This window comes from Pelobates fuscus, chromosome 6 (genome assembly GCF_036172605.1).
Source record: "Pelobates fuscus isolate aPelFus1 chromosome 6, aPelFus1.pri, whole genome shotgun sequence".
Classification (NCBI taxonomy): domain Eukaryota; kingdom Metazoa; phylum Chordata; class Amphibia; order Anura; family Pelobatidae; genus Pelobates; species Pelobates fuscus.
In genome coordinates, this window is record NC_086322.1 from 254,685,304 (window position 1) to 254,709,343 (window position 24,040).

At 42.3% G+C, this 24,040-nt stretch overlaps 1 protein-coding gene across 1 annotated transcript in view; it reads left to right on the forward strand.

Annotated features, from left to right (window-relative positions):
- Nucleotides 1-24,040, forward strand: part of CACNA1G (calcium voltage-gated channel subunit alpha1 G) — a 428,561-nt gene that overhangs the window by 106,894 nt on the left and 297,627 nt on the right. The window contains exons 6-7 of the mRNA XM_063458969.1: nucleotides 3,490-3,582; nucleotides 16,076-16,865. Coding sequence (XP_063315039.1) covers nucleotides 3,490-3,582; nucleotides 16,076-16,865 — 883 coding nt within the window. The remainder of the gene's footprint in view (nucleotides 1-3,489; nucleotides 3,583-16,075; nucleotides 16,866-24,040) is intronic.

Below are 24,040 nucleotides of genomic sequence, written 5' to 3' on the forward strand. Positions count from 1 at the left end.
CCTGGAACTGAGTTGCAATTTTTTAATTGCTTGAAAACTTAAATGTGGGGTATTAGAGTTATGGAAATTTATGATGTGCCTTGCTACAGGAGGGAGGGTCTTGGGATTAGTGACAGAATATAAACAGTTGGAACGTCTTGCCTTTATATTGTTTTCCACACGTGCATGAAATCAAATATATTAATTTGGTGTTACCAGAATTAATCAAAGCATTTGTATATATTTTTTATTCCAGTTTGATTTGACTCTGTAAGTTTGGAAGGTCTTATGTATTGGCAAGCCTTACGTTATCCACATCTGTATGTGACTTTAGTTTCATTCAACCATGAGTGGCTCACTTGGTGTGAGTCCAAATGGCTGTGTACCAATATGTCCTTAAAATGTTTTGGCCTCTGTGCAGTCAAAGATGGATGTAATGGTAAAGACTCATGTAGCTCCTTATTGTGAGTTAGTATGGGCCAGTTTTTCTTCATGATTTCTAGCATTTTTGGCCAGCCTGCATCATATGTGGCTATGCACCTGGTTTGTAGCTTCCAATCTATTTTTAGGACAAACTTGCTGGTAGGGCTATTTCAAGACTCTTTTGGGATAACCTAAGGCTCTAAAACAGGAACGTAAGTCTTTACATTCATGAAAGAAAGTTTTGTCTTCGGAGCAATTCCTACGTACAAATAAGTAATGACCATATTGAATTGAAGCCTTTAACTTGTAGGGATGGTGACTATTCCAGTGTAGAAGGCTGTTGGTGGAGGTGGACTTCCTATGTAGTTGAGTGTGTATTGTGCTGTCATAGAGGCTAGTATTGAGTGTGTACTGTGCTGTGTATTTTAAGTGTTCGTCGGCTGAACCCTGTTTTATTTCTTTATTATTATTTTTTATTTTTATTTTTTTTTATTTGGTGGCTTTCCCTTAACCATCGGAAATCTATTTTTTTTGTGTGCAACGAACACCAAACATTTGGCCATTGTTTGTGTTGTTTATTTCGTGATATGTTCATATAGTGGTTTGGCATTATAGACTTTTGACAACCCATCGATTGCCCAAAATTCTGACAAACTGCAATTGATTTGAAATCAAATATTGATAAAGAATAAGTTAAAATGCATTTTGCTGTGAGTGTTGATTTAGGCTCCGTATGTACATCATAATTTATTTATAAAATATTTTACCTTGATGGATACATTGAGATTTCTCTCGTTTTCAAGTTATGTCCTGGGTCCACAAAACATTGCATTGTTACAATAGAAGACAATATTACAAAAAATACAATATATATATATATATATATATATATATATATATATATAAATATATACATAAATAAATCAAACCATGACACAAGCTTTCTGTGCTGAGGTATATTGCCATAGATCTCTTAAAAGATTTTAGATTGAATGAAGATTTGACTGTGTCCCTGAGGTTATTCCATAATTGCGGTACTCTATAGGAAAATGAGGATCGAGCCACTATATTTTTGTATGCTAAATATCGTGCTAGTACCAGATTGGAGGTTATAGGAGGTGGGAACAGCTGGGAGAGCATTCTACCCAGGTAAGGTGCGAGCTTCCCAGCTAGATGACGCTAAAACAATTTTGTCAAATAAAAAAAAAATATACAACTATAAATTTAGCTGCACCTATGTAGTGTAAATTAGCTCCTTATCATTATGTTTTGTCGATATACCTTGCCTATATTTGTTCATTGGTGTTAAAACAACTATTATTAGAAATTAATGCAAAAATATGTTATGCTTTGTAATAAACTTTGTAAAAATAAGACATAATCATTTTACCTCCTTAGTTATTAAGTATTCTACTTCTAGAATTAACCCTCCCCTCCCTCCACCCACTCTACTAATTGTGTAGGTGGTGTAGCGGAGTAGCAGTATAATCCATGGTATCTCCGCTGGTAGTCAGGATAAAGCAGGTAAAAAGCAGGCAGCGTAATAATAATCCCTCTTCCCCAAGGACTAGACGACACATAGTCTGGGAGTCAACTGTCAACTGTCATTTTATTCCACGGTGACAGTATTTATGCAAGACCCCATGCAAGGGGTTTCCTGAATGACATTGCAGGGGTTTTACTACAGAGGATTGTGTGGGGAACTTAGCCTGCAAGGCTGTTTCCCAGCATGCCTTGCTGTACAGGAGAGATAATTGTGCAAGAATGTACTGTTAATCACATTATCTCTCTGTACAGCAAAATATACAGTTTTACATAAAACTACATACCTGATTTAATATTCAGAGGAATGCTACACACTGCATATAAAACGAGCATAGCAACAGTTAATGAAATATTCACCCTAAGTGTCCAGAAGTGGCTAGGTTTGCCACAGGTGGTTTTATTAAGTTATAATATTTGATATATTTCAGCCAGCTCTCATTTGATTTTGTATTAAAGTAATTTGGTTTTATTTTAATTTCACTTGTTTCTCCTTCTCCCGCAATGTCATGGCGATCTGAGAACCTAATGGGCATTAGAGCTTCCCCGTGGGAAAGCATTGAAACATTGAACGAATTGTCTGTGTATGTGAATGTAGGGGTGTATGTTGCCTGTCTGTAAATAATCTGTAAACTGGGATGCAACAGTGATGCTATCACACATTATAATACTGCATTTTACCATTAAGAAAACACTGCCAGTAATATAAACTATATATTTTTTTCACTTTCCAATGACATAACTCCTCCAGAGCTTTTGATCTGATTTTGTACTGCTGTCAAACTGAGCCAAATTGTATGGCTTAAAATATAAGTTCAATACCTTAAAAATTATTTTTATAAGAATTCTCCTGTTTACTATTTTTTTTTACATTATTTATAAATAAATAAAAAAAACACTATTATTGTATTTTCTACTGTGCTTGTGTTAAAGGAACACTTTGATTGAAAATATTAATACATTTTTAAGTTGTCTGTGTTAGTTTATCAGTTTAGAATAATAGGCTCCTTTACTTTAAAAAAAATTAAAATTAAAAAAGTTTCAACTTGCAGTTTAACTCGCCTGCAATCTATGCACTGCGTAGAGGTGCTGATTCAATGCATCTCTATGAGGAGATAATGATTGGCGCAGTGCAGCATTTTGCTGTGCATGCACACTATCCTCCCAATGCTTTCTTATGGGAAAGCATTGGATTGGCTGAGGTTATAAAATTTGATGATCTCAGCCAAGGAGGCTGAACTTGAGCCAGCCACATGCGCTGGAAAAAAAGGTGAGTAAAATCACCTTTTTAATGGGGACAAAGAGTGACCTTAACAGCGGTTTTAGAACTATAGTGTCAGAAATACGTTGGTATTCCTGACACTACAGTGTTCCTTTAAATTATGGAACGTATTTTAGTCCAAAGTGACTGACAGTCAGTAGAGGTGTGGGGATTGCACATAAAAAAGTGCCAATTATTCAAAAAGTAATTTTCATACTTAGACCCTTTAACAGTATTTTAAAACAAATCATGCTAATTATATTGGCTCTTTTCTCTTTTGCCAGGTTATTACTTTGGAAGGCTGGGTGGATATTATGTATTTTGTGATGGATGCACATTCTTTCTACAACTTCATCTATTTTATCCTTTTAATTATAGTAAGTTGCTTTTTTGTTTAATTTTGCTGGTGTTCTTTATTATTATAGAATACATTTTTTATAATGTGCCTGTGATATATATGAAAAGTCATTAGTGGATCTTACTATCTAACTTACTTACTAGTTGTTTTAAATGTTAGTATGCATTCATGTAAATTCTAAATATATATATATAGAAACAAGTTAAAAAAATGGCGCTGTTAACTTTTTAAATAAAATTAATAAAATAAGCTGCACCTTTCAATGGACTTAAGCTTAAAAACATACTAAAATACCCGAATAAAAATGTGCTGTGCCTTTAACATAGAAATATAGAATGTGACGGTAGATAAGAACCATTCGGCCCATCTAGTCTGCCCAATTTTTAAAAATACTTTCATTAGTCCCTGGCCTTATCTTATAGTTAGGTTAGCCTTAGGCATATCCCACGCATGCTTAAACTCCTTTACTGTGTTAACCTCTACCACTTCAGCTGGAAGGCTATGCCATGCATCCACTACCCTCTCAGTAAAGTAATACTTCCTGATATTATTTTTAAACCTTTGTCCCTCTAATTTAAGATTATGTCCTCTTGTTGTGGTAGTTTTTCTTCTTTTAAATATAGTCTCCTCCTTTACTGTGTTGATTCCCTTTATGTATTTAAATGTTTCTATCATATCCCCCCTGTCTCGTCTTTCCTCCAAGTTATACATGTTAAGTTCCTCTAACCTTTACTTGTAAGTTTTATCCTGCAATCCATGAACCTGTTTAGTAGCCCTTCTCTGAACTCTCTCTAAAGTATCAATATCCTTCTGGAGATACGGTCTCCAGTACTGCGTACAATACTCCAAGTGAGGTCTCACCAGTGTTCTGTACAATGGCATGAGAAATTCCCTCTTTCTACTGCTTATACCTCTTCCTATACAACCAAACATACTGCTAGCATTTCCTGCTGCTCTATTACATTGTCTGCCTACCTTTAAGTCATCAGAAATAATCACCCCTAAATCCCTTTCCTCAGATGTTGTGGTTAGGACTCTATCAAATATTCTGTACTCTGCCCTTGGGTTTTTACAGCCAAGATGCATTATCTTGCACTTATCCACATTAAATTGTCAGTTGCCACAACTCTGACCATTTTTCTAGTTTACCTAAATCATTTGCCATTTGGCTTATCCCTCCTGGAACATCAACCCTGTTACATATCTTAGTATCATCAGCAAAAATACATACCTTACCATCAAGGCCTTCTGCAATATCACTAATAAAAACATTAAAGAGAATGGGTCAAGTACAGATCCCTGAGGTACCCCACTGGTGACAAGCCCAAGCTTTGAATATACTCCATTGACTACAACCCTCTGTTGCCTGTCACTCTGCCACTGCCTTACCCATTCAACAATATTGGAATCCAAACTTAAAGATTGCAGTTTATTGATAAGCCTTCTATGTGCAACAGTGTCAAAAGCCTTACTGAAATCTCAGTAAGCAATGTCTACTGCACCACACTATTATTTTAGTTACCCAATTAAAAAAATCAATAAGATTAGTTTGGCATGATCTCCCTGAAGTAAACCCATGTTGTCTCTGATCTTGAAATCCATGTATTTTTAGATTTTCAACAATCCTATTCTTTAACATGGTTTCCATTACTTTCCCCACAACTGAAGTAAGGCTTACTGGCCTATAGTTGCCAGACTCCTCCCTACTACCTTTCTTGTGAATGGGCACAACATTCACTAACTTCCAATCGTCTGAGACTACTCCTGTTAACACTGATTGGTTAAATAAATCTGTTAATGGTTTTGCTAGTATACCACAAAGCTATTTTAATAACTTTGGGTGTGTTCCATCAGGTCCCATTGACTTATTTGTATTTACTTTTATCAGTTGAAATAGAACATCTTCCTCTGTAAAATCACATGTAACAAATTACTCATTTGTCCTTTTTCCTAACTTTTCATCTGTAAATACTGAACAAAAATATTCATTGAGGCAGTGAGCTAGACCTTTATCCTCTTCTACATACCTTCCTTCTTTTGTTTTTAATCTAACTAATCCTTGATTTCCTTTCCTCTTCTCATGTATGTATCTATAACTCTATAGATAGATAGATGTACATATATATGTACATATATATACACACATATATATATATATATATATATATATATATATATATAAAATAAACAATACACAAGATCCAGCGCACTCTCCTATCTACTAAACAGCAACTTCAATGTTGACAGATATTATTAGTTTGTAAAAGTATTTTTTTAAAAACACCTAATCTAGGCAAAAAAATAATGGGGATTTAGTTACATTATATGATCATACATTGCATAAGCCTGCCACAATGTCAATGTACCCCATCTTTGGCAGGTCCTACTCTCACAGTCTAATGTCTGCTCTTATGAGATTAACCACTTACTTGGGAAAAAATTCCATCTGAGGCTCTCTGCAGTACAAGGCTAAATAGGGACCTGAGATGAGGCACCTGTAACAGGGAGGGGTGCAAAACCAAGGAGTTGGCTAGACTCCCAAATATATATAGGAAAATGGGGGGATGGTTGCACTCACCTAAACATGCTTAAATGGGGTGCTGCGGGGGGCCATATTATACAATAAACAATACACAAGATCCAGCGCACTCTCCTATCTACTAAACAGCAACTTCAATGTTGACAGATATTATTAGTTTGTAAAAGTTTTTTTAAAAAACACCTAATCTAGGCAAAAAAATAATGGGGATTTAGTTACATTATATGATCATACATTGCATAAGCCTGCCACAACGTCAATGTACCCCATCTTTGGCAGGTCCTACTCTCACATACATATATATATATATATATATATATACGATACCAGTAGAGAGCACTCAGGAGTCTTTCAAGGTAAATTTCATCTGTCGCTTTATTGAGCAATTACAAATTCACACAACGTTCCAGTCTGGAACATTGTGTGAATTTGTAATTGCTCAATAAAGCAACAGATTAAATTTACCTTGAAAGACTCCTGAGTGCTCTCTACTGGTATCGTATACAATTTGGTTGGAGACAGCACCGGAGCATTAAAAGACCGGGAGCATTGAGTGCTGGGACCTGGGACGTATATATATATATATATATATATATATATATATATATATATATATATATATGTACATCTATCTACATCTATTTACATCAATCTACATCTATATATATATATAATATTTCTTCCCATATGCAGGGTAGCTCCTCCCTATCCCTAATTAGACAGGAACCTAATTAAAACAGAAGGTATAAGTAACCCCTCCTACCCCTCCCACCCTCAGTCTTTTTGTTCCTGTCCTATCCCTAGGACAGACTTCGGGACTTAAACCTTTTTCTTTTATGGCTTACCTGAGGATTGGTTCCTCTGGCCCCTAGGGAGTTCGGCCTCTCTCCCTTGGGAAGTCTCCAGTACACGACCCTGTGCAAAGGTGACCCCCTGGAGAAATCCCTTTATTGACCGGGGGTTCTAACTTTCTGTGACCCGATGGGGTAGTAAGATCATGGCAGCACCATAATTCCTGCAGTGACCAAAAGGGTAGCAGGCTGGGCATGCACATACAGAGCATATGGATTTACTTGCTGTGACCCTAGGGGTACCAAGATTATGCCATCACCATAATTCCTGCAGTAACCCAATGCGGTAGCAGGCTAGACATGCACATACAGAGCATATGGATTGCAAGGACTAATAAGAAATTGACTAACATTCCATCGCTGAAAGAGTTAATGTGAGAGCATATATATGGATTGTAACGGAACCGTTGGCACCCCGACCAGGTACCTTCCGCTGACGGATGCTCCTAGTGCTTTCCGAGGTCTCCAAGCACTCCACCTGACACCATAACCACTGCAGACCCCACGAACCGCCGCAGCTTGGTTGGGGTCTCGCCGTCTCCACCCACTCTGGACCCAAGACCAGGATCCAGCTTCCAGTAGGTCGACCTCTCCGAATTCCAGAGAGCAGGAATAGGAACAAGCTCTTAAAAGAGCTTAGTAGTGATATAGCAAGAGAGTATGACTAGCATAGCAATCCCTTGTAGCAGATTCCCCCAATAGGAGACTGCACTCCAAATTGAGGGTGAAGTAGAACTGTTTAATCCATAAGTCTTTCTATCTGACAGAATCTTCTAAGGTCGAGCCTTCTACCTCTAGCCTTTCTTTTGGATGTCAAAAAGAACAGGGCATCTTTTCAAGTTCCCAGTACCATTAGGATCCTTATTATGGAGGAATGGTTCTACACTGCAGTTTTCAACAAGTCTTCATCCATTGGGATATCAGATGTTTGTACCTGGGACTCTGCTCCTAAGTAGACGATGAAGTACTTAGACTGGCTAAATGTTCAACTCTGCCTGTTCAACAATGCAGGATCTCTCTTAGACTCCATGAAGCATAGATGGTCTTGATCCTAGAACACAAATATTCTGTTCCTAACCGGCGAATGGAGATCCATTCTAGATCTTCATGAGTTTACAGGATTCTTGATCATTCTTCATCATAAAGGCAGTATTCCTAGTACATGGGGTGATTTCTACAGATTTGCAGGATGCTTATTCTCATGTACCCATTGCCCCACATCACCAGAGTTTTCTCAGGTTACAGTGGAAGAACACTTTCATTTTTACATCTTCATGGTAAAAGATAAATGTCAGCTGAAATCACCTTGATCCCGCCCTGTCCAGAGTATAGCCGGGAACACAGTTTGACACAGTCCAAGGCACGATACAGCTCTCTTCAGAAAATGCAGTACGACTTATCAAGTTTGGATGTTGACTGTCCTATTACCTCAGCAGAGGAAGTTTTGATCCAGGTCCTCCACCATAAATCTAAGTGGATGATGATGGCACAAGGGAGGATATTAACTTTCCTATAAAAATTCCTTGGAGTGTGAAAACTATGAATACCATCCACTGGGGTTAAGGAACTTTTCTCCAAAATCAAATATGTTCATTAAAGGGACATTCTTAACATCACAACTTCTCTTCTGCATAGGTTGCATCAACATCAACATAGTTTTCACTTCTGTGTATTTTCTTCAGTACCTCAATGGGATCTCCAAAAAGAGTTCTTCCCTTTGCCACCAGGTCCAGTGCTACTCTCCTCTTTCGGAAGATTTAAATATTGAATGAAAGGCTTAAATACAAGGGTCTTTTAGGTGTACCAATCAATACCCTTCTGAAGGCCAGGAAAAATGTATATAACCGCGCTTACCTTTACAGAGTTGGGATGCCTTTTTTCCTAGTCTATTTCTAATTAGGTAATCGTTCAAATTCCTTCTACCAAGGAGGTTCTAAGTTCTTCAATCCAGGACTCATCTAGGACTTAGCCACATCACCTTGGAGGTACATGTCTTGCACTCTCTGATTTCTCTTTTCATGAAGGGACTTTTATATGGAGGAATCTAAATATCTGTCGGCTGTATTTATATGATCCCTGAGTTAACCATTGCTCCTGTGGACTTATCACCCCTTTTAACCATGAGACTCTATCTCTCCACATCTGCTTAATATTAAGTTAGCTCTATCAGTGACATTAGCATTGGGCAGAAGGATATCAGATCTTCAAGCACTATTTGGCATAAAACCCTACTGTCTTTCACAATATAGAATAATCCTCAATCTGTTCCTGAATTAAGTCATAACGTGGCTTATTCTCTCCCTATTAATGAAGAAATAATTCTTCAAACTCTAAAAGCCTATTGATTGTAATGAAGACTCTGTAATTAAACTTTCTTCTCTTGTCCTAGATAGATGTCTTAAGATCTATTTCTATAGATTCACTATCTGGCTTTCTACTGATAGTCTATTTATATATTCTAATGCACCAGGAGATGTATTCATGCCTCCATATAAGCCATCAGCAGAGGGATAGTCTTGGCTATTTTCAGGCTACTAATCCCTAGGGGTTACAGTACCTAAAGGTCTGTTAGCTCTCCACCAGAGCCGTTTCTCCCTCTTGAGCATCAGTGACCAAGTTTCCCTGGAACTTATAGGTTAAATCCCTGCTTGGTCTTCAAACAATACTTTTTTCAGGCATTTTCTTTGGTACATTTAAGTAGGTCAATCTGGTAATGTGGTAATAGTGGGCAATCAGTTTTTAATTTCCAATGTCCTTGGAAAGATGTGTGTGTTTTCACTTTGCATTCATAATTTGGAAGTCTTGTGTATTTATTTCCCTCCCTTGGTTATCACTTGGGTATTACCCATTGTTGTGCTGCCATAGATATGGCCAGGAAAAAGGAAAATGTATCCCTACTTACTGTAATTTTCTTTTCCTGGTCATAGTCCATGGCAGCACATGAGAGCGGGAGGTGTTATTTATACCTTATGTTTAAATTAGGTTCCTGTCTTATTAGGGATAGGGAGGAGCTACCCCCATTGTTGTGCTGCCATGGCCTATGAACAGGAAAAAAAAATTACAGTAAGTGGGAATAAATGTATATATATTGGAAGGCATGGTCTGAAGTTGTGGGAGGTGCTATTGACCTATAAAAGGGACACCTCCCTTTCCCTACTTACCTTTGTTGGTCAGACGAATAGACTGTTCGAGGTCAGCATTTGCATGAGATCCACTTCCAGGTCATACAAGACGCCATTTTGGTTTCACCTTTGCTACATGAGGTCTCCTACTTCAAGCTGTGTCCAGGAATCCTGCAGCAGGGCTTTCCGTTAATCCAGTGGCTTTCTCTCCGGTCAGCATCACATTTGGTGTCTCGGGGACTCTCAAACCGTAAGTTGACCCACCTGTCGAGCCAGGATTAGTTCCCACGGCGTTCAGTACAGCACGGGTCCTCACTTTACGGTTTCCTTTCGTTTTGCACGGTTATTTCGTTACCTTATACTCACCTGACTGTTCATGTAAAAATCTGTTGTTCAAAAGCTTTCTTGATTAAAATCTTTTGGGTTAAAATCTGTTCGGTTAAAACTACAAACAAAATAAAAATTTTCGCCTACACACTGACCCCTACCGGTCTTTTGCTGTACTACAGGCTTCTTAGACATTATCACATTTCATGTACAAACCAACGAACCACTGCATTTTTGCCTACACACTGACCCCTACTGGTCTTTTGGTGTACTACAGGCTTCTTAGACATAATCCCTAGGGGTTACAGTACAAATCAACAAACCACTGCTTTTGCGCCTACACACTGACCCCTACCAGTCATTCGGTGTACTCCAGGCTTCTCAGACATTATTGCATTTCATGTACAAACCAATGAACCACTGTATTTTCACCTACACACTGACCCCTACCGGTCATTCAGTGTACTACAGGCTTCTCAGACATTATTGCATTTCATGTACAAACCAACGAACCACTGCATTTTCACCTAGACACTGACCCCTACCGGTCGTTTGGTGTACTACAGGCATCTCAGACATTATTACATTTCATGTACAAACCAACGAACCACTGCATTTGCGCCTACACACTGACCCCTACCGGTCATTCGGTGTACTACAGGCTTCTCAGACATTATTGCATTTCATGTACAAACCAACGAACCACGGCATTTTCGCCCACATGCTGACCCCTACCGGTCAATCGGTATACTACAGGCTTCTCAGACTTTATTTCACTTCATAAGCAAACAAACTAACTGCAGCATTTTCGCTTTTATACTGACTCCCATCTGTCAAACGGTATACTACAGGCTTTTCAGACATATGGTTATTCCCCTCATAACATTCCCACTATAATTATAATGACACTATAACACTTCCTTACAACTCATGCTTGCTATGATATAATCATTCCTGCATACCTGCCTACATAGGCATTTAGTTACATTTACTGACAATATGCATACATTTGCCCAAGAATGCACATACAATTTAAAGCACTATGCAGGATTCCAGAGTCTAATACGGGATATTTGCATGTTTGCATGCTTAAAATATAAGTCCTTCCAATTACGTATTTTCACATATTGGGTTATTCAGCTGCCAGTCATGGTTCACTACACTGATGTTTCGGGGCACAGTTGTATTCCATATCACACATGATATAACACTCCCGACAAGTTAATTTCCTTCAAACAGGGGCATTGAGACGGAGCCCTTTGCTCTATTAAACTTGCATAACACACATATGGGTATACGCTTTTAAATGTCTATATTAAATTTTCATACATTGTTTTACCCGTCCGGGATACAGGTATTAATAACCCTTGCGACCAGTAAGGGTATCTAATCATACTACCAGGTACATACACCTGCTCATGTGGTATATACATACATTTTCTGTTTCTCCCTGGGTATATCCTTAGCGTACTGGCAATTAGGGTCTCATTTCTTGGCATCTACGCCTGTCGTATAGTGGTCCCACGAGGCCAACACCCTGCCTCAACACTCAGAGGCAAACACCCATCGGGCCACTCGTGAGCTAGCCGCCTCGCATGGTATATAGAGAGGGCATCACCTGTCACTCCCTTCCCCTTTTTCTGGTTACAGTCACCGAGAGGCCAATATCCTGCCACTACGTTTGGTGGCCACAATAATCCCCTCGCGCCATTGCATAGATAGAGCCTCTCAAGCCACTTGGCAACTAGCAGGGCCTCACCTGTCACCAAACAAAGGATTAATTGTTTCACCATGCGGCTTTCGCCAGCAAGCCAGTACTAGCACACTGTGGGTTCATATAATAATGGCTATCTTCATGTTTTTTAGTATGTATCAAGCAGGTGGTAAGGATTTCTCTCTACCTAACACTCCAGCTAGAGTCAACACACTTTTACTTGGAGAAGATGTTGCTAGTCCTACACGGCAATTTTGTCCCAACACAGCAGACCATCACGCTTCAGGCTCCAGGCTCTAGCACCTCTGGTAGTACATAGAGAACTACCAGAGACAAATTGGGTCGTCTCATTCTCTTTGGCAAATCCCAGATTTGCAACAATTTCCATGTTGGCACATGTAGTTTCAGTGCATGCAGACTGTTGCAGATATGTTCTCAATATGTCAGGGCACATGCAAAAACCATGTGTCCCAATAAATGTACCCTGAACCTTACTTCACGTCTGTAAACATTATGCATTTCCAGTACTTTCTAACTCATCACCCTTCCAGACATTTAGTTGATTTCCTAATCTCCGATTTTAAAGGCCTTCCGTACAGATATTGCCATATACTTTTGGGGGAATCTAGAATGCCTTAACTTGCAGTCATCACAGTAGCATCCAACAGCTGGCATGGCCCAAGAAATGGCAGAAAGATTTCTACCTGGGCCTCTCCGATCTACACCATTTACAGCGTGGCGCAATCCCATTGGGATTGTCACAGGGAATCTTCCCTCACACTGTAACTGATCATAGACTTATCTGCACCTCACGCCACTGCTACCCCAAGTCGCAACTCCCTCATACCCTCCGAGGAGTTTTCATTACAGTATGCCACCATTGTTCATACCATTACAGCTATCACTCAAGCAGGGGGGAAGCCTGGTTAAGTAAAACTGATATCACAAACGCATTTCAGACTGCCACCATCCACCCTACACTGGCACTTACAGGGCATTTATGGGCAGCAGTTAATATTTCTTCTCCCGCTTAACTTTCGGGTCAAGAGCAGCCCACAATCTTCAATATATTCATTGAACTCTTTGCTGGTTGTGGTTAAACATATCCAGATGCCCCACAGTCATACACTCCCGAGATGATTCAAAAGGAACGGTCAAAAGGAACGCCTTTCCCTCTAGAAGCTTCAAGGAAGCCATTAGTATGTCTGAACACTTGGGTGTCCCAGTACTGCCTAAGGTCACAGAAGACCCAGACACTATTGTTACATTCCTGGGCATACAACTTGACTCGGCATCCATGCCAACAAGTTACCATGAGAGAAATAGGAACAGTCGCAACAACACCAATTACCACCTCCTGCTTCGTACTTGCAACCGCATGGAACTACAATCCCTACCAGGTTCCTTAAATTTTGCCATGCGCATCATACCGCAGGCCATGCTTTCATCTCAGACCGCTTTGCTTTTTCCACACTCCCGCATGATGATCAGGGGCTGTCCCTAGACAACCAAGCCACGGCAGACCTACACATATGGTGGACTTTCTTACCCACACGTAATGGTAAACTATTGTAGCAGCTGCCGTGACAGCCGCCATGGCAGGGGGGTCAATTGTGGTCAAGGTCATGGATTACATGAACCTCGCCAACATAGCCGGGCTCTGCCTAAACTGGCCTTGTCCACCAGCACTCAACACGCTTGCTACAGGGTTTTCCACTTATACAATACGTTTCATGTTGGACCATCACTTAGATAGCTGGTTTGAGGTTTCACCACTTATGGCTTTCGCCTCTTTTTGCCACCTTAAGTAAAAGATTCTCACACAACACGGTTAAACTTTATCTCACGAGCATTCAGCACTATATGTATTTCTTCTTCCCAAACAACAAGGGGTTCCTATCCTCCTACCCCATCCATACCTTACTTAAAGACATAGCCAAGCAGACGTTCCTCGCTAAAACTAAATACTGGCCATAGACATACAATGTTCAAACCATGTCAGAACCACTCGACCATGCACCTTCCAAGCCACGCACCAATGCAGTTATCAAAACTGCTACCTATCTAGCCTTTAATGGCTTTCTCAGGCCAAAAAAAATAACTCACTATCAGCGGCCAACATCATAAACAAGAGTGCCTGTTGACCTCTTATCTTCTAAAACATACAGACCACTATGTCCGGTCCCTTCCTAAAACTAAGACGAGTCAGATGGGCGAGCCAGTGCATATAACCTACTACCTTACAAGCAATGCTGGGTGCCCGGTTAAGGTACTGGTTATGTTCTTGGGCACGCCACCATACACACCACTGAACCATTACCGTCGCTGCACGATACTGTCCTTACCACATGTAAGTTCATGCACTATGTCCACCTACTCATTCACCGGGCTCGAACTAAACCCTAGCGACTACTCGGGGCACTCCTTTAGGATAGGAGCAGCCTCCACGGCCTATAGCCAAGACATCCCTGCACACGTTAAGACACGGGGCCGCTAGGAATCAAGCTTATGCGACTTACATACCACAGCCGATTCAGGAATTAGGAAGCTTTCATTAAAATGTCTACCTGATGGTTAACAAATGCACTATGATCCTGTATAATGTTTTGCATTAATATGTCTCTTTTTGCCCACTTTTTACCGGCCTACAGCATACGTCGGTTTCGGCACACCTCAACCTACTATTCCTAAAGCTACATCTCTACAACCCATCTTATTCTATATCATATGAGATTGCCCCGAACAAAAAAGGGACTCCCCCCTTTCCCTACTTACCTTTGTTGGTCAGACGAATAGCCCCACTCTCCACTCCCATTGTTCATATTTTCTCTATGTAAGCCCACTTTTTACCGGCCTACAGCATACGTCGGTTTCGGGACACCTCAACCGACTATTCCTAAAGCTACATCTCTACAACCCATCTTATTCTATATCATATGAGAATGCCCTGGACACAAATATATATATCCTATTAATGATACAAACAAAAAACAAAAAATCCTTGCACTAAGACTGAATATTTCTTTGACGTGCCGGGTGCCAAACCTTAGGGCTTTTTATACAAGTAAAACACAAACTTTGGAGGACAGGGAGGACCGGCGGAGAGCCCGTCTGCCTGAGGAGAGAGCCAGTACAGTCTGCAGCTCCGCCGGGTGTGAGTTGCAGACTGTGCTAAATCTCGCGATCTCTAGCCAATCAGAGCATTGCTGCAGGTTACCACGGCAACGCTCTGACTTCTGGATATCGCAAGGTGCAGCACAGTCTGCAGCTCACGCCGGACCACCATTGAGCATGGACACTGTACCACCAGGGAATGAGAAAAAAAAGGTGTTTCTAACACCCTCCCTTACTGTCACCAGTCACCCCCTCCCTCAGTCACTCTGTCACTCCCTCCCCAGTCACTCTGTCACCCCCTCCCTCAGTCACTCTGTCACTTCTTCCCCCAGTCACTCTGTCACCCTTCTCTCAGTCCTTCTCACCAGTCACCCCCCTTCCTAAGTCACTGTCACCAGTCACCCCCTCCCTCAGTCTTTCTCACCAGTCACCCCCTCCCTCGGTCACTCTGTCACCCCCTCCCTCAGTCACTGTCATCAGTCACCCACTCCCTCAGTCACTGTCACTAGTCACCCCCTCCCTCACAGTGTAATAAAAAGTCTAATATCATATAAACTTTTCTATAAAATTATAGAAAAAATATTTTAAAATCATTTGGGGGAAAAAAAGTAATTATCGGTTTTCGGCTGAGGGCATTTAGAATTTTCTGTTTCGGCCTAGAATTTTCATTTTGGTGCATCCCTCTATATTATATTATAAATATATATATATATATGTGTGTGTGTATGTATGTATATTTGTATAACCTCCATATAGTGTGATGTTAAAGGCACAGCGCACTTTTTTTTTCTCATTTATGTAAATGCTGCTTGCTAATCTTATCTAATATTTTATTTCTTATCTAGATTGGATCATTCTTCATGATTAATCTTTGTCTTGTAGTCATTGCAACCCAATTTTCTGAAACAAAGCAAAGGGAAAATCAACTTATGAAAGAACAGAGAATTCGTTTTCTCTCAAGTGCCAGTACCCTAGCCAGCTTTTCTGAGCCTGGTAGTTGTTACGATGAACTGATAAAGTATTTGGTGTACATAGTTTGCAAGGCAAAGAAAGAACTTGTCCAATTCTACAGAGATGCTCTATTTAAAATGGGTTTCAAATCCAGCCCAATGAAAAACAAAACAGAAAAACTGACTTACGTAAACAAGAGGAGAAGATCTTCTGTGCACCACCTAATTCACAACCACAACCATCAACATTATCATCTAAAAAATGGAAATTTGCAAGCACCAAAGGCAAGCCCTGAACTCAATGAAGTGGATGTCAGCTCTCATCAGAAAGGAAGCAGATTCATGTTTTATTTTGCAGGGAGATCACAAACCTCACCGGTCACGTCGGTCAGCAATACACAGTCAATTCACAGCATTTATCATGCTGATTGCCATCTTGAACCTGTGAATTGTGAGCCTGCCTTAAATCCACCAGGGTCTTCTGTAACAAAGTCACAGGTGATTCCCAAAAATATACTAGGTAAACATGTATACCCAACCGTTCATCCACGTATACCAACTGATATAGACAGGAAGACCCAACAAGCTGAACTTTCAGAAATTCCTATGATTACATGTGATGCTCCTATTCATCCTGAACAAGTTTACAGCTCAATGAACAGGCTGCTAGAGAATCAGAAGACAGGTAGTATACAACATTAATCATATGTGGAATCCATTTCTGAAATTGAAGTGTTATGTTTAGTATAGTTGATATTATGTACTTCAGGCATTGTATAATCCAGTATGGGCCATGTCCAGTCAAAGGAAAATGCATTCTGCTTATTGTGTTGAATTCTCTGATGCAGGTGAATCATAATATCTCTGTATTACTGGCAGGATTGTGGGTCATGATGTATTCAATTTGAGGAAATAGAGTGCAGTGTTATGGTTCAAAGAGGTGTCGGGTGTTTTCACCCAATGTTCATAGTGTATCGTTGGTGTCATATTTGGATGATTTTGGATACATAATGCAGAAGTTAGACTTCTGCATTTTCTGAGTAAAAAGCAGAGGAGATGTTCTTTGGGTGCAGGGAGTGCCCTGGTTTTTCTTATACAGCTTGTCAAGAATGGGGGAATGGCATCTAAAAACACTATAACCTCTACTGTGAGTTACAGTAATTATGCTATTTAAAACACCATTTTATATCAAAACAGAGACCTAAGCAGGAAACCAATTTGGGGACCACCCAAATAAATAAAGATAGAGAACGTTTGTGTATGTGTTTGTACCAAAAAGATTTTGGTGAGAACAAACACAATACAACTCCCCGCAGTGCGAATACAAAAATGAATGTTATCTATTGCTTGCATTAATCAAGTAGGAGTATGATAAGACTGTTTTGGCCATAAAAATGATTTTTGCACAACTATCCCAAAGTTACATGCAAATATGCAGACAATCATATTTTTTAGACTTGGCCATGGATACTGGTTTAAACACAGTTTTTTTTTTTTTTTTTAAATAAAGCATTGCCTATGATCTAAAAGGATCCATTTTCAGGTCACTTGCTGGCTAATCAATTAAAGCTTTCTAACTGTAGTAGTAAAAGTAATACAATTCCCTATTGTAGTAATACTACTCACTCAGTCTGTCTATCTATGTATATATCCAAATATGTATCTATATATCTACTAGTGTTCAAAAGTTTGGAGTCACTTAGAAATGTCCTTGTTTTCAAAAGAAAATCAGCTTTTGGTTTTGTCCATTAAATTAACATTAAAGCGGCACTGTCATGCCGATTCCGTTTTTTTTTTAACCCCCCTCCCGCCTCAACTACATCCAATCGACCCCCTAGTCATCCCCAAATGCCCCTATGCCCCCCACATTACCTATTTTTTATTCTTTATTTTCTGCCCGATCTTTATTCAGGGCGCCGCCATCTTTGTGTGGGTAGGTGAAGTCCCTGTGGGACACGTCATCTGCCCACACTAGATAGACTGTGAGATTCCCGCACATGCCCAGTGAAACATCTGGACATGCGAACGGGAATTTCACCTATTCATTCATTCATCAGACAGACGAATGAATGAATAGAAAAAATCAGATGAACAAACTAACACTGTGTATCACTGTGTATCAGTGTTAGTTTGTTCGTTCAGTTTATTACAAGGAGGGAGCTACCGGCGTGCAGCTCCCTCCTTGTAATATGTAACTATAGAAGCGGCAGGGAGCAGTGCTCCTCGCCACTTCCTAAGCCCCCCATGTCCCCCCTCACTCTATGGGGGTCAATATGACCCCCATAATAGCACAAGGGAGATTAAAATCTCCCCAATGCCCCTACTCGCTATATCGCGAGTAGGGGCATGTCCACTAAACAGTGAGCAGCCTGTGGCTGCTCACTGTAAAAAAAAAAAAAAAAAAGGGTAATAAGGGGGGGACGGGGGGCCTACTGTCCTCCCCCGCCGGCCCCCACCCCTGGACGGCGGGTGGGGGCCATAATGGGAATGAGGGGGGACCTACTGTCCTCCCCTCAGGCCCCCACCCCTGGGCGGCGGGTGGGGGCCATAATAGTAATAAGGGGGGGGGGACCTACTGTCCTCCACCCCCCGGCCCCCACCCCTGGGCGGCGGGTGGGGGCCATAATAGTAATAGGGGGGGGGGACCTACTGTCCTCCACCCCCCGGCCCCCACCCCTGGGCGGCGGGTGGGGGCCATAATAGTAATAAGCAGGGGGGGACCTACTGTCCTCCAGCCCCCGGCCCCCACCCCTGGGCGGCGGGTGGGGGCCCTAATGGAAAAAAGGGGGGGGGGGACCTACTGTCCTCCCCCCGGCCCCCACCCCTGGGCGGCGGGTGGGGGCCATAATAGTAATAAGGGGGGGGGACCTACTGTCCTCCAGCCCCCGGCCCCCACCCCTGGGCGGCGGGTGGGGGCCCTAATGGAAAAAAGGGGGGGGGGGACCTACTGTCCTCCCCCCGGCCCCCACCCCTGGGCGGCGGGTGGGGGCCATAATAGTAATAAGGGGGGGGGGGGGGAATCTACTGTCCTTCCCCCCCCCCCCCGGCCCCCACCCCTGGGCGGCGGGTGGGGGCCATAACGATAATGGGGGGGGACCTACTGTCCTCCCCCCGCCCCCACCCCTGGGCGGCGGGTGGGGGCACTAAGTAAATTCCCCCCCCCCATCAAGGTGACTAGGGGTGCCCAAGCCCCTAGTCACCCACCCCCCACCCAAATAAAAAATGCCCCTACCTACCCCCCTCACCCTAAAAAATAGTGAGGGGGGAATAAAATTGCTAACCTGTAAAGTAAAATTAAACTTACCATTCGACGTCTTCTTTTTTCTAAAATCTTCATTTTTCAGCCCCAAAAAAGGCCAAATAAAAAACCATCATAGCCGTCGAACTAAAAATAAAATAAAAAACCCGAGCGCAAAAAAAAAAACCCGACGAAAAAGAAAAAACCCGAGCGCACAAAAAAATAATCCATCTTCACCCATGGAGGGCTCCGCGCAGACTGAGCTCCGCAGGGCGGGGCAAGGCTTATAAAGCCTTGCCCCGCCCTGCAATTAGCCTAAGAACACTCTGATTGGTGGGTTTAAGCCAATCAGAGTGCTCTTTGTCATTTTACAAGCGTGGGAAAGTTCTTTGGAATTTTCCCACGCTTGTAAAATGTCACAGAGCACTGTGATTGGATGGCTTGAAATCCATCCAATCACAGTGCTCTGTGTCATTTTACAAGCGTGGGAAAGTTCTTTGGAATTTTCCCACGCTTGTAAAATGACACAGAGCACTGTGATTGGATGGATTTCAAGCCATCCAATCACAGTGCTCTGTGTCATTTTACAAGCGTGGGAAAGTTCTTTGGAATTTTCCCACGCTTGTAAAATGACACAGAGCACTGTGATTGGATGGCTTGAAATCCATCCAATCACAGTGCTCTGTGTCATTTTACAAGCGTGGGAAAGTTCTTTGGAATTTTCCCACGCTTGTAAAATGACACAGAGCATTGTGATTGGATGGATTTCAAGCCATCCAATCACAGTGCTCTGTGTCATTTTACAAGCGTGGGAAAGTTCCAAAGAACTTTCCCACGCTTGTAAAATGACACAGAGCACTGTGATTGGATGGATTTCAAGCCATCCAATCACAGTGCTCTGTGACATTTTACAAGCGTGGGAAAATTCCAAAGAACTTTCCCACGCTTGTAAAATGACAAAGAGCACTCTGATTGGCTTAAACTCACCAATCAGAGTGTTCTTAGGCTAATTGCAGGGCGGGGCAAGGCTTTATAAGCCTTGCCCCGCCCTGCGGAGCTCAGTCTGCGCGGAGCCCTCCATGGGTGAAGATGGATTATTTTTTTGTGCGCTCGGGTTTTTTCTTTTTCGTCGGGTTTTTTTTTTTGCGCTCGGGTTTTTTATTTTATTTTTAGTTCGACGGCTATGATGGTTTTTTATTTGGCCTTTTTTGGGGCTGAAAAATGAAGATTTTAGAAAAAAGAAGACGTCGAATGGTAAGTTTAATTTTACTTTACAGGTTAGCAATTTTATTCCCCCCTCACTATTTTTTAGGGTGAGGGGGGTAGGTAGGGGCATTTTTTATTTGGGTGGGGGGTGGGTGACTAGGGGCTTGGGCACCCCTAGTCACCTTGATGGGGGGGGGGAATTTACTTAGTGCCCCCACCCGCCGCCCAGGGGTGGGGGCGGGGGGAGGACAGTAGGTCCCCACCCCATTATCGTTATGGCCCCCACCCGCCGCCCAGGGGTGGGGGCCGGGGGGGGGGAGGACAGTAGATTCCCCCCCCCCCCCTTATTACTATTATGGCCCCCACCCGCCGCCCAGGGGTGGGGGCCGGGGGGGAGGACAGTAGGTCCCCCCCCCCTTTTTTCCATTAGGGCCCCCACCCGCCGCCCAGGGGTGGGGGCCGGGGGCTGGAGGACAGTAGGTCCCCCCCCCTTATTACTATTATGGCCCCCACCCGCCGCCCAGGGGTGGGGGCCGGGGGGGAGGACAGTAGGTCCCCCCCCTTTTTTCCATTAGGGCCCCCACCCGCCGCCCAGGGGTGGGGGCCGGGGGCTGGAGGACAGTAGGTCCCCCCCCTTATTACTATTATGGCCCCCACCCGCCGCCCAGGGGTGGGGGCCGGGGGGGGGAGGACAGTAGGTCCCCCCCCCCCTATTACTATTATGGCCCCCACCCGCCGCCCAGGGGTGGGGGCCGGGGGGTGGAGGACAGTAGGTCCCCCCCCTTATTACTATTATGGCCCCCACCCGCCGCCCAGGGGTGGGGGCCGGGGGGAGGACAGTAGGTCCCCCCCCCCCTTTATTACTATTATGGTCCCCACCCGCCGGCCAGGGGTGGGGGCCGGGGGGGAGGACAGTAGGTCCCCCCCCCCTACTACTATTATGGCCCCCACCCGCCGCCCAGGGGTGGGGGCCGGGGGGGAGGACAGTAGGTCTCCCTCCCTTATTTTACTTTACGGCCCCCACCCGTCATTTAGGGGTGGGGGGCAATATTTTTTTTATTTTTTTTCTACAGTGAGCAGCCACAGGCTGCTCACTGCTTACTAGACATGCCCCTACTCGCGGCATAGCGAGTAGGGGCATATTATTTACTAATACCAAGTCATTTTTACTTGGTGTTAGTAAATTTGGCTGAAAGACCAGTTTAGGTCTTTCAGCCTTTTAGTAGATAGCTCCCTGATACCGTGGGAATTAGGGAGTTATCTACTAAGCGACTGCAAGATGCAGCCACAGCAATGAATAGGATCGGAGTTTCATTCATTTGAATGAAATTCCGATCCGAACAAAGTACCGAATTGCATCCTAACACCAATGGAGAAACGGTGCTCATTCTGTTAGGATGCAATTCGGCAGTTTTGCCGGCGTTCTGTCTAAGTGACAGGACTTTCGGCAATACTGACAGGAAGTATTGTGGGAACAGGGAGGAAAGCTAGGGATCATGGGAAAATTGCTCTGACCAGCGGAAATGAAGCACACTTTGCTCCTCCGCTGGTCAGAGCTGGTCAAGCGGAGGAATCCCATAAGACAAAGAGTCCCTACTTTGTCTTATGGTTTTAAAGAAAACTAAAGAAGACAGGAAGAAAAGAATAACAGATCCTGAGAGAGGGGGAGAAGAGGAAGAGATTGAGGAAAGGTAAGTTCGGCATGACAGTGCCGCTTTAAATTAATCAGAAATATAGTATAGATATTATTGTTGTTGGAAATGACTATTTTAGCTGGAAACGGAAGATTTTTTTTTCATGGAAAATCTATATAGGTGTACAGAGGCACATTCTCAGCAACCATCTGTCCTATGTTAAAATGGCACGTTGTGTTTGCTAATCCAAGTGTATCATTTAAAAAGGCTAATTGGTCATTAGAAAACCATTTTCAATTATGTTAACACTGCAGAAAACTGTTGTGCTGACTAAAGAAGCAATAAAACTGGTCTTCAACAGATAGTTGAGCATAGTCTGGAGCATCAGCAATTGTGAATTCATTTGCAGGCTTATGATTGACAGAAACAAAGAACTTTCTTCTGTAACTCATCAATCTATCCTTGTTCTGAGAAATTAAGGTTATCCCAAAATGAGAAATTGCCAAGGAACCGAAGTCATCGTACAGTGCTGTGTACTACTCCCTTCAAAAAACACCACAAACTGGCTCTAACCAAATTAAAAAGAGGATTGTCAGATCCTGGTGCGGAACTGAGCAAGAGGACAAATACATTAGAGTGGCAGGGGTAGGCAACCTTTATTACTCCAGATGTTGTGCACTACTTTGACCTTTATGCATTGGCAACATTATGACTGTAAGAACATTATGGAAGGTGTAGTCCACAACATCTGGAGTACCAAAGGCTGCCTACTCCTGGTCTAGTTTAAAAATCAGACGCATCACAGCTTTTAAATAGTACCTACAAAACACTATCTCAATGTCAACAGTGAAAAGGCAACTCAGGTATGCTGGCCTTCTAGGCAGAGTTGCAGAGAAAAAGCCATATCTCAGACTGGCCAATGCAAAGAAAAGATTAAGTTGGTCAAAATAACACAGACACTGGACAGAGGGAGATTGAAAATAGGTGTTATGGAAGAGGAATATAGGTATTCGGATCACAAGGAAGAACATTCATAAGTCGCAGACCAAAAAGATTCTGGCAGAATGCGGAACTCCATCTGCCAAGCATAGTGGAGGCAATATTATGATCTGGGGTCCTTTGGTGGTAGTAAAGTAGAAGATTAATACAGGATAAATCTGACCTTGAAGAAGGAAGGATATCAATTAATTTTGCAAATCCATGCAATACCCTGCAGACACTTGATTGGAGCCAATTTCCCCCATCAACAGGATAATTACCCAAAAGCACAACTCAAATCTGTGCAAGAACTGATTAGGTAAGAAGAAGTCAACTGGTATTCTGTCTTTAATGGAGTGGTCAGCACAGTCACCAGATCTAAATCCTATTGATCTGTTGTGGGAGCAGCTTGATCGTATGGTAAATAAGAAATGCCCATGAAGCCAAATCCACTTGTGGGAGGTGCTTCAGTAAGGATATGGTGAAATCTCTTTAGATTACCTCATGGAACTGAAAACTAGAATGCCAAAGGTCTGCAAGGTTGTAATTGGTGCACATGGAGGTTTTTTTTTTTTTTTTACTACAGCAAAGTTTGAAGGACACTATTATTTTGCTTATAATTCATTATTTCTAATCCTATCAATAACTAACTATATTTCCTATTAAAACTCATTCCATGTATTTTTTTCATGTAAAATAAGGACATTTCTGAGTTACTCCAAACTTCTCCAGCTCTGAGAAGACTGAATGCAGCGTGGGTGGACAGCAGCACCAAACGTAGGCCTTGATTTAATAGTGTTGGAT